The sequence below is a fragment of the Sceloporus occidentalis genome, unplaced genomic scaffold (genome assembly GCF_023333645.1).
Source record: "Sceloporus occidentalis isolate IW3139 unplaced genomic scaffold, rSceOcc1.0.p SCAF_1, whole genome shotgun sequence".
NCBI lineage: Eukaryota > Metazoa > Chordata > Lepidosauria > Squamata > Phrynosomatidae > Sceloporus > Sceloporus occidentalis.
This window is the reverse complement of record NW_028316981.1, coordinates 233,716,148-233,733,247: the sequence shown is the minus strand read 5'-3', so window position 1 is coordinate 233,733,247 and position 17,100 is coordinate 233,716,148. Positions and strand designations below refer to the sequence as shown.

The 17,100-nt window shown below is 38.0% G+C and overlaps 1 protein-coding gene across 2 annotated transcripts in view; it reads right to left on the bottom strand.

Annotated features, from left to right (window-relative positions):
* GLIS3 (GLIS family zinc finger 3) overlaps positions 1–17,100 on the bottom strand; it is a 182,493-nt gene that overhangs the window by 40,206 nt on the left and 125,187 nt on the right. For both annotated transcript variants that reach the window (XM_089511795.1, XM_089511805.1), the window contains exon 6: positions 961–1,102. In XM_089511795.1, the coding sequence (XP_089367921.1) occupies positions 961–1,102 (142 nt within the window). The remainder of the gene's footprint in view (positions 1–960; positions 1,103–17,100) is intronic.

Here is a 17,100-nt window from a genome sequence, read left to right as displayed (position 1 = left end):
TGTAGTTACTTGTATCTACTCTGACAAGAGGTGCTTTCAGACAAACCACTCCATGTGCAATAAACAAAAATACTGGCATCCTGTTAGCGATTTATGTAAGTCCAATTTACGTGACTGTAAATCACTTTATTGGTTGTTGCATAGGTTGGAATTCTTTCCCAATTTTCTGAAATGACCCAAATCCACCTCCTTAAAACTAGCCCCATCAACCAAGATAAGGCCCTTTGGGGTGATGGATACACCACAGACACAGCCTCCCAGTTGCTTTGGAGAGCAGCTGACTAACATTCCCATTCCCCTCATAGGCATTTCCAGTGCAAGAGGAATTGTGGGAAGAGTGCTATTTCTGTCATCTCTCAGTGAATTAAGGATTTCTGCCTGTTGTATCAGAAACAACCACTCACAGGGGCCTGAGTTAAAACTTGGCTGTTCATCAGAGCCTTTGAGCCTCATTAACTCATCCCAAATTTGGTGTATATCATTTCAAAAACCTTTAAAATCTTTAAAGTCTGTTTTTAACTTGTTACTGAAGTTTAATATATTTTAGTTAATTTAATTATTATATTGTTTTAAATTGTGTAACTTGTTTTAATGTTTCTTCTAAGTCGCCCTGAGATCCTTGATATAAGATGGGGTATAAATATTTTAATATTTATCGATCTGTAGGGAGAGGCAGGATATAAATTATTATTATTATTATTATTATTATTATTGATAAATAAATTATATAATGTGATTAATATATGAAATAAATCAAATTTATACTACAGTCTTTCTATTCACTCAACACAACTGTCACCACACTAATCTCAATGGGACTTATTTCTGAATAGATCACATAAGGTTGTACAGTGAAGGAATATTATGCTGAGTTAAGACATCTCCTTCTGCATTTAAAATCTCTTTCTTTCTCTATTCATCCATCTTGGGCTTTTTTTTGAGAACAAATTCCTACCCTACCTGTGTAAATGTCATGCATCAGCCCTGGTGATCGCCTCATACTGCTGTCAGCAGCATCATGTGGAGATGTGGACGGTTGAAGAGGATGGATCGTGAGACAGTCATTGAGAATGTCTTGGTCAAGGTCTGTATTGGAACGCAACTGAAAGACAAACACAGATAAAACAACCAATATGAAGATGAGAGGTTGGCAGAAGAGAACAGAAAACTGCAAGGGGCAGGGAAAATATTCTATTTAAATATCTAAGGCTGAATCCACTTGCTAGGACCAACTAGAGTACATCCACAATCAATGGGAATATGTAAAACAACCATATATGCAATTTCTGTTGATTTAATGGGTCTGCTCTAGTTGGAACCTGCAATTAGATTTAGTCCTAGAATTTTATTTTTTTAAATATCAGTGATTGGGATGTAAAAATAATTGCATGTGAACATTTCAAAGTATTGAAAGAACTTAATGTGCTAAATCTCAATAAACCATATAATAAAGCTACAATAAAAAAATCATACCTTGATTACATTTGTCAGTTTGGTCAGACTTGTATCAAGATTTCAGTGGCTTCCCTCAACCACCTCATGAGATCTTGGTTGAGATGATATCATGAACAGGGAACTTTCCAGTTCATGGCTCAGTCTCTTAGCTGCTATGTTCCACATAGCATCTTTCCTAATACTGTCATCACTAGTGTTCGTGCCACCCAGTGCAATAACTCATGGTATCACCTCCTCACATACGACACAGAATCCTTAGCAATGTTTTTGTACTAATATTACTCATAAATCATGATTCCCATACATCACTGGATGTAATGACAATAGTTGTGACATAAACAACTAGCAAAATTACAACTATACCTTCAAATTACAATTTCATATGCACAGTCTAAATGTATTTACATTTACAAAGTTTCATGTGGTTAAAGTGAAAATTTGGTAACATCTGATTTTTAAAAGAAAAATTTAAGAGTAATTTAAAAAAACAAACAAACGTGAGGCTTCTTTTTTCTCTGCCCACTGAGCCTTGCCCCATATGTCTTGCCCTCTCTTCTGTTGAGTTTCAGAGTTTTAAAGGAACGTGGGTAAATGCCACAGCCAATTTCTGCCAAAAATCAGACATTTGGGGAGCAGTGGTGTCAGCCCATACACCCAGCCCATACACCCAGCCCATACACCCAATGACACTGTTTCCTAATACTTCAGTAAAAAAAAAAAAAAATCTGAAGTGCTATACAACTAACTTAGTAGTTTCAGGGCAGACTAAGCATAGTCTGTTCCAGTGTTAAGAATGGCTGCCCTGGAAATTTTGAATACACTAGTGGTGAAACTCCAATACAATATAAGTGTATTGTAGCAGTAATGTTATGGCTTCGTCTATACCAGGGGTTCCCAACCAGTGCTCTGAGGAGCCCTTAGGGCTCCATATTCACTTCCCAGGTGCTCTATGGCCACTCCAGGAAAATGAAAGAAATAAAAATTGAATGAAATTAAAGAATAAGAATATATTCTTATATATACTTCTAAACACCATTAACATGTATGAACATAGGGTAGGCTATTAGGGGCTCCACCACAGAAATAAGGGCTCCATGAGTCACAAAGGTTGGGAACTTCTGGTCTATACCATAGTGGGGAAACACTGGCTAGGACTGATAGGAGCTGCAGTTCAACATTTGGAGTGGAGCAATTGTCCAGACTTGCCCACACAGTGGCCCACACTTGATTTATCCCAAAGGAGATCCTGGACTAAGTGTTACTCAGTAAACAAATTATTCCATTTGTTTTTGACATTTTAGTTCTGAATTAGAATGTGGGAATTACCTGTAAATGAAAATACAGAATAACATTCCTTTCCCACCCTATACCAGTGATGTTCCTTCATTTATATGGCTTGCATATTTTGCCATATATGCTTAGAATTACACAGATTGTGCACTTGTGTTGTGAAGTATTTGAGGTGCATACAGAATATCACTGCAACCTATAGGATTTTTTAAATACTCCCTTTGGCTGTTTCTTTTGAGAATGCACTACCACCACTGTTGAACAAACAGCTGGAAGTACTGTATGGGTATGAAGAGATAGCAAAGGTATACTGAAAGTCACCTTTTGATGAAACCATAACTTATGTAACATTATATAACCCCAATGTAAATTGAACAATCATTTCATTTATTTATAACATTTACCAGTTCATTTCATCAGTATACATGACATGTAGATGTTTATTATGAACCATGTGATCATGTTATTCAAACACTCCTTTCAGTTCTAATAATGAAGGCTAATTAATAGGCAATCAAAGTCTGATCATGAGAATGGAAACAAGAAATGATATAGAACCAGACATTCAGAAGAGCCTGGATGGATTGCAACCCTGATGTACCAAGGTGCATGATATTGGCAATAGATTTAACTCATGCTTGAAGATACTTATAAAAACCTATCCCCCTGCATCCAGATACATGTTTTTCAGATCTTGTGAAATGCAAGCAATGAGAGGCAGTGTTAGAACAGAACAAGCAAAAGTCTGAACAGTGAGCTAAAGAGAGAGGGGGGGGAGGCATACTAGATCAAGCAAAAAGACTTGTCCATAATTCTGTTCACATAATGCCTAATCTATGGGAACACCCAACCAAGACAGGAATGCAATAGCACCCTGCCATACGTGTTGCCTAACAAGGTGTTAGACATCCTGCTTTGAATAGTGCAGCCAGTATATAGCCATCTTAGTTAGCAACCAGTGATAGACTTATCCTCCATGAATCTTTCAGTGAGATGCTGGCTCAAGTTTTCTTCCGTACAACAATGAGGGTGTGCTAGCAGGGTTAAATTAGAACATGATGTTTGAGGCACAAATTGCTGCTATGTGAAATGCCACCTCAAGAGCTACCACATGCAGAGTTCCTTGTGCCTTGGCAAGAAGAAGAAGAAACAACAGATGTTAAAGACAAAGCATGATAATCAGGATTTGGAAGACTACATTTCAAAAGTAAGCAAAGTAAAGCAAAGCAAATTATTTATAGTTCTGAAGCTGTAGCACCTTTGTGACTAACTGGGCAGAAGAAGTAACATAAGCTTTTGTACATTCGAGCCCAAAACACACTGTGGAAATAATCCAGTTTGAGGCCACTTTAACTGCCCTGGCTCAATGCCAGGGAATTTGGGAACCATAACTTTGTGAGATATTTAGACTTCTCTGTCAGAGCTCAGAGAACTCTGATACCACAATAAACTACAATTCCCAGGATTCCTTAGCACTGAGGAAGGGCAATTAAAATGGTCGCAAACTGAATTATTTCTGCAGTATGTTCTGGACCTTGGTCAGATCTGAGGAAGTAGACCAAGTCTACAAAAGCTTATGCCACAACACCTTTTGCTCAGTTAGGGGTGCCATGCTGCCTCTTTCCTCACTAGATCAGGGCCGTGTCAACCGCACACCACACCCCCAATCTGGCCTTTCCATGGCCAAAAAGAAGCCACTTCCATGGCCAAAAAACAGCTCCTTTTTGCACCACGGAAAGGGCGCCCTAGCTGCTGTGGTGGGGTCTTTTGCTGCTTCTTTGGCGCACTATGTATAAATGCTTTGCCAAAGATGCGTTGTGGGGGCAGTGTGGGGGCAGAGTTGTGCGGTCACCATGCCCCCACTCTAGCACCATGTTGGCTGTTTATGCCAGTCACTCAAAGGTGTTACAAGATCCCTTTGCATACTGATATTCCATCTTAACGTGGCTATGGCTGAATTATATCCCCATTTAAAAAGGAATTGTTTATAGTTCTGAAGCTGTAAAAATAGTTACCGTTATAGTTGTTGTTGTTATTGTGTGCTTTCAGATCATTTCTGACTTACAGCAACCCTAAGGCAAATCTATCACAGGGATTTCTTGGCATATTTTGTTCAGCAAGGGTTTGCCCTTGTCTTTCTCAGAATGAATGTGACTTGCTCAAGGTAACTTATGGGTTTCCATGGCCGAGCAGGGATTTGAACCCTGGCCCCTCAATGTTCTAGTTCAACACTCAAACCACCACACCATTCTAGTAAATTTCCCTTTACTCAATATAATTGGGGAAATATGGAAAACTTTAAGCTGCTGGCCTGTGAAACAAAGTATGTCCAAATAACATCTGACAATATTAAAAATATATGCACAGAGAACAGAATGCTTAAAAGATAACACTATACCCAAACCTAACCTTCACCTCCAAGCAACAATACCAAAGAGCAAAGCACAGAAATACTTTTAAACTTTAAAAAAATATCACATTTAAAATACTGCTTTTAAAATACAGCCCAATCCAAAACAGCCAGTTGTTCAAAGAGCTTGCCTTTCAATAAAATGTGCAAGACTGAAGGAAAGAAATCCAGAGAGATTTATCTGAAAGCCCGTGAATTCTGCTCAAAAGTAGAAAAAGGAAAAATACAATGCACCAACAGCTTTTCTCATTTCTTTCTCACACTTCTTCCTCCTCCATTTTCTAATACTGTAACCATGAACTCTGCTCTTACCATTACTTACCAGCTATTCTTACTATCATGTATGTGTATTTGTGAGGTCAAAGATACTATCTACAGTCTCCATATCCATTTTCTTAGTACAAGTACTGCAGTTGGCGCTAATTGCCATGAGACATCATTCAAGAAAGAGTAACCTTTCCAATGAAAATTTCAAGGCCATATTTTTTACCCTGTATTTGCGTGTGAAGATCCCTTTACAACTTGGCTCACCAGCAATTTATCTGTTTAAAAAAAGATTTTAAAAAGACATGAGAATTACAGTGTGAAGGTGATCTCTTTATAGGCATCACAAATATCTGTAATTGGATTCAGAGCTTGAAAGGAAGAAGGGACAGAAGAAAATAAAATCACAAGAAGAGTGGTCTGAACCCTTTGAAATTCTAACATGTAAACAAAAAAATGAAATAATTGCAAAATATATACAAGCGGTAAGAATTTCTATGGGTTTCATAGTGGAAGGTTTTTATGGACAAGTATGGAAAAATACACACGCATGCTTCATGAATGGTGCAGCTAGGTGAATCCCAGATTTAACGGACCTAACAACAACAACCATTTTAGATGGCTAGAAGGATAAGTGGATACATCTCTTTTAAGACTAACTGATTCATTTTTAGCATGATCCTTCATGGATATCAATCCACTTCTTCAGATGCACTAACGGAGTTGAAACTACAGCCATAAACAAACTGGAGTTGCAAGATTATGGCAGGAGTGGGGTCAGGGTGTAATGAGATACAGAAATGCAATTTGTGATTCAGGTCATAAGTCTTGTGCAATGTGATACAGATCTGCTAAGCAGCTCATCAGTAGATCTTAGGTGTGAACACAATACCTACTTAAAACAATGCTAAGAAAGTCAATGTGTAAAATGATACTGAGGAAATGCTAGAGTGAGATTTAAGGCTGTTTAAACATTATCTGAGGTAATGCTGGACGGCCTTGTGGTCTCTTCCAACTCTACGATTCTATAATTCTATGATTACATGTGATAAGTACTGGCTAAAGATACTTTATCCTGTTAAATTTTTGATTTTTAGCCTTATGTGGTAAAGGCCTTAGTTTCTGCAAACTCTTCTTTTCTGATATGAGTTTCTTTTACGGGGGCATCACTAAGTGGTGCAGTCCTCGCCAGGTGACACCCTAAGGGGGTGTGTGGCCACTGCTCCGCAAACATCTGCCTTTGGACAGAAATGGGCTGTAGTTTTTGTCTGCTTCCATTTAAAATGCTGAAGAGATAATGTGAGTGGGACAAGGCTCACTGGGAGGAGAAAGAAGAAACCCCAGTTTTTTAAAAAATAAATTTTAAATTATTTTTAATTATATTTTTTTAATTTTCTAAGGACATCACATCTTACCAAATTTTCACTTTAACCACATGAAACTATGTACATGTAGATATATTCAGCTGTGCATATGGTATTGTAATTTAAAGGTATTGTTTTAATTTTGCTAGTTGTTTATGTCACAACTATTACCATTGCATTCAGTGATATATGGGAATTATGATTTATGAGTAACATTAGTACTAAAAACATTACTAAGTATTCTGTATGTGTATGGGTCAATGGAGGGGTGGCACCATCAGTTGTTGGACCAGGTGACGCCAAACCTAGTGATGCTACTAGAATCAGAATCATAGAGTTGGAAGAAACCTCAAGGGCCATCAAGCCCAACCCCAATGTGCCATGCAGGAAAACACAATCAAAGCATTCCCAACAGACAACCATCTAGCCTCTGTTTAAAAACCTCCAAAGAAGGAACCTCCGCCATACTCCCTGGCAGCGTATTTCTCTGTCAAACAGCTCTCACTATCATGAAGATCTTTCTAATCTTTAGCTGAATCTCTTATCCTGTAGTTTGCATGCATAGCTCCATGTCCTAGTCTCTGGAACAGCAGACTCTGCTCCCTCCTCAATATGACACCCCCTCAAATACTTCAACAGGGCTATGATACCACCTCTTAACCATCTCTTCTCCAGGCTAAACATACCCAGCTCTCCAAGTCTCTCTTTGATTTCCAGACCCTTGACCATTTTGGTGGTCCTCCTCTGGACATGCTCCAGCTTGTCAATATCACTTTTGAATTGTGGTGCCCAGAACTGGACACAGTATTCCATGTGAGGCCTGACCAAAAGCAGAATAGAATGGTACTAATATTTCCCATGATCTAAACACAATACTTCTATTTGTTCTTTTTTCATGTTAGTCTTTCAGGTAAGGCGATCAACTTGCCCATCTAACATGATAAACTCTGTATCTAGAAACCTGAGTAATTCCCTGGAGAAATGTCTTGCTTGCCTAAGTATATTAGAAAACAAGGCAGCATCTATAGTGATTATACCATTTTTGTTCTTGACAGCTCTTCTAATGTTTGTAAGTTCCCAGAACAAGAGACGGAAATTCAACTCCCATCATTTTCTCATTTTAGATATGATTGGATAATCACCCAAGATTTAGCAAATCAAGTGGAAGTAATTAGAAAGGAACAAGGACCTTAAATTCCTCAGTTTTCAGATGCATTATATTTAAGTGCAAGAGCAAGCTTTAGATTGGTGTGAAGCATGACATACTTCCCAAGACAATCAAAAGACCTTTTATTCTGAATTTCCCTTATCACTGTTGTTTATCAGACTCATGTTTGCTTCATGGAGACCCTGGTAGTTTTTATGATTCAGTGGAAATCAGACTCTACTTAAATATTCTTCTGAATAAATTCAGTCAGGAGGAAAATAGCTTGATATTTGTTCACCCACACAATTAAGTTTAAAAAAAAAAAACATTTGAGAGGGAATCATAGTGCTGTCAACACCTGGACTCATATTTCGCATTATTGTAACATTTAAGAATCCAACTGAAGACTGGCATTTATGAAGCCAGATAAGCATTCTGGAGCCACAGAGGGTGTGTTATGCCATCGCAAGTGGATAACCAGCTAGATGGCCATTTCCCTGGCTATAACATAAGATAAACAACTCATTGCAGATCCTGTGCCAAAGTGTGACATGACAGGTAAAAGCAATTGAGGAATTAGGAGCCATTCCAAAGCAGCTTGTTGTGAAGCCACTCCACTTATAACAGATGCACAGATAAAAGAGAACAACAGAAAAAGGGACCTCATTACATCCACCCACATAGAGATATACTAGTGAAGGGCACCACCCAACCATCCATCAGTAAGTGTAAGGTCCCCAGAGTTCATAAAGGAACTAGGAATTGTTTTCTCACTGAAGTAAACTACCAGTGTGATGTAGTGGTTTGAGTGTTGAACTACGACTCTGGAGACCAGGGTCCAATTCCCCATTCAGTCATGAAACCCACTGGGTGATCTCGGGCAAGTCACGTGCTTGAAGTCTCAGGAGAAGGCAATGGCAAACCTTCTTTGAACAACTATTGCCAAGCAAACCCCATGACTTGAAGGCATGCAGCAATGAATAACAAACTAGTGTGGTGGAAAGAGTTATTCTAGATTCTCACCATTCCATCCAGAACCCTCAGGGTGATCAAATGAGCATGTGCTGATGCTTTGCAGTTTGGTCATGAGAGACTTCAAAACTTCCACAGTCCCTTTCAACCAAATCTTAACCGGTCTCTGGAAGACCATTTTGTATTGTCCTATATTTACAAAATTCCCATTTGGTTTCTCTTCTTCCTAGATAATTCCTATTCTAGCTCATTAAAAGAACCGCTTGTAACTTTAAAGAACTGATACCTGAATTTGCCTCCTTTTCTTGGCCGTGCCTGCATAAGCCAGAATATTTCAGGAGCAGCCCTGAGTATTCTGTCACCAAAGCTGCCCCAAAGTCTCCCCATAACCTTGCCATTCCAGAGTGTGTCCTCCTGTGTTATCCACCACCAGTGCAGGTTGTTCCCTCTGCGGTAAAAAAACGAGGTGCCCAGTGTCAGTAACATGGACCACACTTCATTCTAGCAACTCACATCAACAGCAGAAGTGGTGGGCAGCAGATTTCATTGTATTACTATTATTATTTTTATTTATTTTATTTACTTATTTACTTTTCCTAATATAGGGACTCAAGGTGGCTAACAACAAATTTAAAATAGTACTTTTTAAACAATATGAAAGTATTACAAAGTTTAAAAAACTGAAGTATAGATAACTAAGTGCTTGTTTATTTTTTTAATGTAATTGTAGTTTGTCTTTTCACTTTAATTTGTACAAACTATTATATTCATAGAAAGTATTTTACAAAACAATTATGTATTAAAAATATTAACATGTATTAAATATGATATACAAATCTTGACAACTGACTTGACCAGCAATTTAAAGCCCAATAAGTTTAAAAATCCTGATGGCACAAAAATGTTTTTATCTGCTGGCAAAAGGACAGTAGGGATGTGGCCATCCTGGCCTCTCTAGGGAGGGTGCTCCAAAGCCTGGGAGCAGTCACCAAGAAGGCCCTCTCCCTTGTTCCCACATAATGAGTACATAATGAGTCTGAGAGGATGGTGGGACAGAAAAAAGGTTCTCTCCAGATGACCCTAATGCTCCAGTAGGCTCATAAAGGGAGATTTCAGCCACCCAACATTGCTCTGGAGAGCTCCAGATATTCTGGCAAGATTCAGAGCAAAATGTGAGTTTTTAAAATTTGGTTTAAGAGTAGCATATTGCAGATTCGGTGCTGAACTGAATATGTCATCAGGACAGTTCTCATCAGAATCTGGGATTGGTCTCTGCATCATATGGACTAGTCATCATAAGAAGTGGTGGGGGGGAGGACGTGTTATTTGAGTTTATTCATTTATAAAGTGGTCTTCCTGTTTTCCTACTGTCTTCTACCTTGTTGTCTTTTCTAGTGAGTTATGTCTTCTCATGATATGGCCAAAATACAACAGCCTCAGTTTAGTCATCTTAGCTGCTAGGGAGAGTTCAGCCATAATTTGCTCTTGGACCCATTTATTGGTCTTTTTGGCAGACCAGGGTATCTGCAGAACTCTCCTCCAGCACCACATTGCAAACTAGTTGATTTTCTTCCTATCAGCTTTCTTTATTCAGCTTTTACAACCATACATAAAAAGGAGAAATACCATGGCATGGACAAACCTAACTTTGACATTCAATGATATGTCTTTACACTTGAAGATCTGGTCTAGTTCCTTCACTGCTGCCTTCTCAAGTCCTAGTTTTCTTCTGATTTGTTTACTGCAGTCTCCATTTTCATTACTACCACTGGCCACAATCAAATGCTATTCACTCAGCATGGCTATGGCATGCCAGAGAAGGCTCAACCTTCCCTAGCATATGCAATAGGAAATCTGTTCTAATTTGCAAATAATTTGCCATTTCATACTGTGTATTAGAAATCAGAATTCTAAAAGCTACTTTATGTACAAAGAAAGACAAGGAAATATTAAATGTATAGGTCTGAATTCTCCTTCTCAGCATAGCTAGCCAAACCCAAACAAGAGATAAGAAGAAAGTGACTGTATTAATGCAATACTGTATACTTAAAAAGGAACAAGGAACTAATTTTCAGCTGGGGAGGCACAATTTTGGGAAGCAAGTCAATAATAATTTTGCCTACTTGCATGTATTGTTTAAAACTAAATAATAAAAATGCAGAATGCACTGCATTACAATAATAATCATTATCAAATGAAGCAGGGAATAATCCGACTATCATGACAGCAATGGCAGAATAATAAATTACATAATTGAATAAATTTTAAAAGTACAATTAATATACCAAGCAGAACAAAATAATAATAACATGTAAGGCCCTATTAAATGAATAAAAAGGTGCCTATAAGGTACGCCACTAAATCTGTGCCCCTACCACCCTAGTTCGAAATCAAACTCTGTGGAGGTATGTTAGAAGATACAGGCTCATCCACATATTAGGTTCAAAAACAAATGTGAAAACATGTACATTTGTCCCTCCATATTCGCTAGGGTTAGAGGCACAAGACCCCCGTGAATATAGAAAAACTGCAAATAAAAAAACACCATGTTTTTACCTGAGAGAACACCTCTCTAGGAATCTCTAGGTCCTCCAGTGCAACTCTGTGGTCAGCGTCCGACAGAGACTGATCATAAAAGTGAGCTGGAGGAGCTACAAATGCCTAGTAGAGTATTCTCTCTAGGAATCTCTAGGTCTTTCAGTGCAACTTTTATAGTTAAAGTTGACCATAGAGTTGCACTGGAGGACCTAGATATTCCTAGAGAGAACATATTAATCAAATCCATGAATTATCAAAGCCACAAATATCAAAGCTGCAAATATGAAGGGATGAGTGTATATTTCCCAAGCCTGAGGTGTACAAAATCAGGGAAAGGAAAAGGAAAAACTACTTCTCTCATTCAGTATCCCAAAATACAAACTTCTACAAGCATAATATGTACTAAGACATCACTTCCATGTGTTCAGTACAGCTTATTCACACATAAGTGTGCATAAGATTGCATGCAACCTTTGGTATTCCTGGGTTGGCTCAACTACAGCATCTGTCTTGATAAAAATTTATGCATGTGGTTGATCATTTATTAAGCTTCTGATGAATAATTTCTTAGGGTGGGAGGGATAGTGTTCAGCTACCAGGAATCTTGGTGGTCTAATCTGCCAGATAATTTTGGGGAGTGGGGGGTGGGTGGGGGTCAGCCCTTCTTAGTCTAATCTTGTGAGGTCCATGGTTTAACTTCTGGGGTCAATGGAAATGCTACCAAATACTGAAGTGTATGTAAGCGTTCTGCAGGAGTTGTGAAAATGTCCTCAACTGATGCAATGTGAGCTATATTATGTTCATGCACTGCAAAAAGCGTATAAATTGATGTTCCATACCACTGAAATACAAGCAACATTTGTTTTACAAATAAGAGATATGCTTTTTACAAAAAGAATGTGCCTAGCCTATATAATGAAAGGTAATGGGCCTAGATTGAAATACTTTATGTAATATGATGAATTCAACAAGGAAAATAACTTGCATACACTAATTGTTTTACTTAATAAAACAATTTTAAAAGAATTATAAAGATGAATGTTTTTTTCCTTTCATATAAATTTTCTAAAAGTCCAAAATGTATGAGTTTCTTAAGCTAAATGTTGACACTGATCTGTTTATTAGACGACAGTTTTGTTTGGAACCTTGGTAGCTAAGATAATTTCATAGCTACTTTATGGTAAACTCTAAGGAAGTCCAGCTAGGCACAGATTGACAAGAATAAGGCAAACAAAAAAACTTCAATGTTTCTACAAAGAGATTAGGTAGAGGAACCATGACTATTTCACTTAGTCAACTTGGCACCCTCAGAGGTTTTAAGCTATACCTAAGGCTTAAATCTATGTTCCACCTAGCATAAAGAGGTTGGGCTTGTGATACTTAGTTGGAGATCCTGCATTCAGCAGCAAGTTGGATTTGATGGCCCATGATGCCCCTTCCAACTTAATGATTCTATGGTTCTTTCCCTGACCACTAGCCATCTTGGTTGAGCCATTTGAGGAATCACATAAATGCTCTTATTGGCAACTGGATGTATCAGCATTTCCTCCAAAGTAAGTTGCTTGAGCTCTGAATTCTACACACTCTGTTCCCTGAATGTCACTCAAGAATGGATCATTCTCTATAAATACAATATAGCAGTACATCAATGATCTTCTTAATAGCTACAACAATACCAAAGAGGAGTAAGGAAGTGGATAATTATAGGTTATTTAACTGCACCTGTTTCCTGTATTTCAGTAAATAACCTATTAAGGGTAAGCATTATATTGAACAAAAATGGTGCACAAATTCAACAGCTTTCAACCACAACAAGTGAAAGAAATGATGTGACAACACCGACAAAAGCCACCCTAATCACTTTCAAGGTTTGTTTTGTTGTTTTTAATTCACTACAATCAGAAGAATTGGGTGATCGTCTCCATCATTTCACCACAAATAGTGTGATTAAATTCCTTAAACACTTCTGCACATCCCTAATCCCTTTGCACCAACATCCCTTTTAAGAAAAATCACTGTGCTCCACAGTGTCTGATTTATATTTCATTTTGAGAACAGGAAGTAAAGGGATTAAAGTTGAGGATTAAAACACTTACTCTTTACAGCATTTTTACGAAGAATAGGTTCTTAGTTGCCATGGGCACAGCTCAGTGACCCTTAGCCTCCAAATGCAATTCTTCTTGCATTAATGAAATATTTCAATTGGGCTCCATAGAAAACAAATGAGTGGAAATGTATTTAAAATTCAAGTGTGTGCCAAGTAAGAAAACAGATTACCTCTGTTGTCTTCTTTCTTTTCTATTTTTGCAATTTTAACAATGGCATGTCAAATGTAATTTGGAAAAAGGACATCTAAAAATGACTACCAAATGTTGAAAGATCCCTTTTGGAATATGAAGAAATGGTACCATGGGGGGGAAAAAAACATTTTGAGATTTATGTTAAAAAAGTGCACTCTGCAGTGCCAAACCACTGCCACAGTGTCTAATAAATATACAATGCTGAAATTTAATTTATCCTGTTCTGTCTCTCTTCATTTCTTCATTATATCAATCTACAGTAATCAAAGTAAAAGGCTTGAATTCTGTTCTTATTCCCAACTTGTGTAGACCTGTGGAAGCAACGGGATTTATGAGATAAATTTTGACTTATTGTTCAACAACTCATTGAGTGTACTCTAGTTAGGATTACCAATAGGATTCCAACCAATCTGTCCTAGTTTGATGATGAAACAAAGACACCCAAAATTTGGAATGCTATTAAATGTACACCAGAGGGTTGATTTTTTAATGTATTGATTTTAATGTATCCATGTGTTTCAAGCCTTTGGTACCAATCTTCAGTCATTAGGTGGCTGACTCCCCTAATCAATGCATAGGAAATACTGTACATTGTATGCTTAAGTACTGGTAACACTGGCTCTTCTGTCTCAAAAGTATATTGGAAGGTAAAGTTATTTTTTTTAATTCTTTTAAAAATTATTTTGTAACATTACCATGGTTACAAACCACACTGAGCATTACAATGATAATGACAGAAAGTTTTCCTAAAAGGTTATATACATGCATACTATATTTAATCATTTAAAGTTTATTCCACAAAACTGCTTAGACCTTAAAACCTTAAACCCTACTCAATAATTTGAGATGAGTAAGTATCTTAAACAGATTAGTTTACAAAGCAAATCAGTACAAGCATTAAGATAGCGTTTAGTTGAAAACACTTTAAAATGTTATGACAATTGTTCAAACAATTTTACACAACTAAGGCATTACATCTCTGAGCCTTTGCTATGCAGCTATGTGTGCTGGGCATATGTTCTTGGAACTAGACATAAGCCCTTTCAGCCAATGTGGAACAGCATGTTAAAATAAGCTTTGTTTAGAATGATGTTCTTACCCTTGGCAAGTTTCACTTTTCACATAAAAAGTAGAAAATGTTTGCTGTTTTGAATATACTGTGAATGTAACTGACCTATCTTTCCAATTTTCTCCCAGGATTTTATGATTTCTCTTTTGCCTTACAGAGAGTACATCCTGAGAAATAGACCAAAATTTGAAGAAGTAGTGGGCAAAGAGAAGTGGAACAGCAGCACAGTGATGGCAACCCAGTGAAGACACAGATACTGAGAACTGCCATCATCACTATAGTTTTTTGTGGGGGTTTTGGGCTATGAGGCCGTGTTCTAGAAGAGTTTATTCCTGGCATTTCACCAGCAGCTATGGCTGGCATCTTCAGAGAATGCTGGCATGGAAGAGAATGGGATACTGTTGGTTGAGAGGAAGCAATTTAGATGTTAATAAGTGTATTGTTCTGTTGTTGAAGGGTAAGGCCTCAGGGTGTCTATTTAATTAATGATCCCCACTCTCTTCCATGCCAGCATTCTCTGAAGATACCAGCCACAGATGCTGGTGAAACTTCAGGCATAAACTCTTCTAGAACATGGCCTCACAGCCTGAAAAACCCACAAAAAACTATGGATGCTGGCCACGAAAGCCTTTGACTTCACATTGCCATTAGCATTATTGTACTGTTTCTCCTAAATATTCTCATGAGAATTATTCTTCTTGGTTGTTGTTTCTTAAGGATTATCAAATATTCTGTGAGATTCAGATTCTTACAGTGGCCTTTTGCTGATGGGGAGTAGGTCTGGCTTTTACTTCACATTTATAGAGAAATATTTCTTTCATCTACAGCCTTCCTGTACGTGTGTCTTTCTTTCTAATCTTCTTCAATTTCTTACAGTAGGTGGGTAAGATGAGAACTGGCATTTTCCAAATCCATCAAGCTAAAACAAGAACAAGGCCAAGAAGGAAAGAAGTGAAGACACAGATGGACAGTTTCCATCTGCATTCTAGGCAGGTGTTTACTGTAGTAATATAACGTAAACTTTACTGGGGTAGCATTAATTAAATTAAAATAAATATCCCCTTTTCAGAACAAACATAATGAATGCAAGGAGGTTTTCTTTTCATTTTTGCTTAGTGCAAATGTACTACAGTGACAATTTTCACTGTTTTTCTTGTATCTGTTTAGGGCCACAGAACAAGCCCTCCTTCCAACCGCCATCTTGGGGAGAGAGAGGCCTGGCCTGAAAGACTAAGAGCCCTCTTCCGACCACCATCTTGAGGGGGAGAGAGGCCTGTTATGTTTGTTTGTTTGTTTTTACTTTGTATTGTACTTTCTGTTGTACACTGCTTTGATCTAATTTGGAAAAGCGGTATATAAATAAACATGATGATGATGATGATGATGATGATGATGATGATGATGACAGGTATGAGGACTGGATTCCAAGTTGGCTTAAGCCCAACCAGAACATTTAATAACACAGGAAAGAACTATACTTTATAGGAACAGGGGGGAAATGTAGTGGTTTCGAGGCAGATGTTTGAGAGCAGTGGTGTTACTCCCCCCCCCCCCCCCCCGTTTAGGGTGTCACCTGGTACATGATCTCCTGGCTTCCAGGGTGGGCTTGATGCTCCCATGAAAGGCTCCTACATCCAAAGTACTACAGCATCTCCATGGAGCAAAACAGTATCTCAGCTGTCTAACTCAAAGGACAAAGGAAAACCATGTTTAAAAAAAGAATAATTCAGCATCACTCTCTTGCCTTTAGCTGCATATCAGTGTTCTCTTTCTCAAAAATGCATGCACAATAGCAAAATCATATCCCTTTCTAGCACACCCAGCATAAAAGAAAAAAATGGGGAGAGCACTGGAGACCATAAAATAAGCCTAACATGGGGTTTTCTTGGCAAGATTTGTTCAGAGGAGGTTTGCCATGGCCTTCCCTGAAGGTGAGGTCACCCAGTTGGTTTCCATGGTGATCAGAGATTCGAACCTTGGTCTCCAAAGACCAAGTCCCCAGACTCAAACCATTACACCACAATGGCATTTACCATTTAGTAAGAAGGATAAAAAGAAGAAACTCTCCCATTCCAGCTTACTTCCTTTTTACACACAACACAACACAATCTGCTGCTCAGCTCCAGTTTAGATGTCTTTCTTATAGTCAACTGCCTCTCCAAGTAGGGAAAAATAAGTATTTTCTCTTTTTATAAAAAGCACTTTGCTGCTACTTCTGATAAAATCCCAATGGGAAAATAAGAGCAGCCTTCCTTTTGTTCCTCTCACTAGTGTCACTGAAATCACCACCA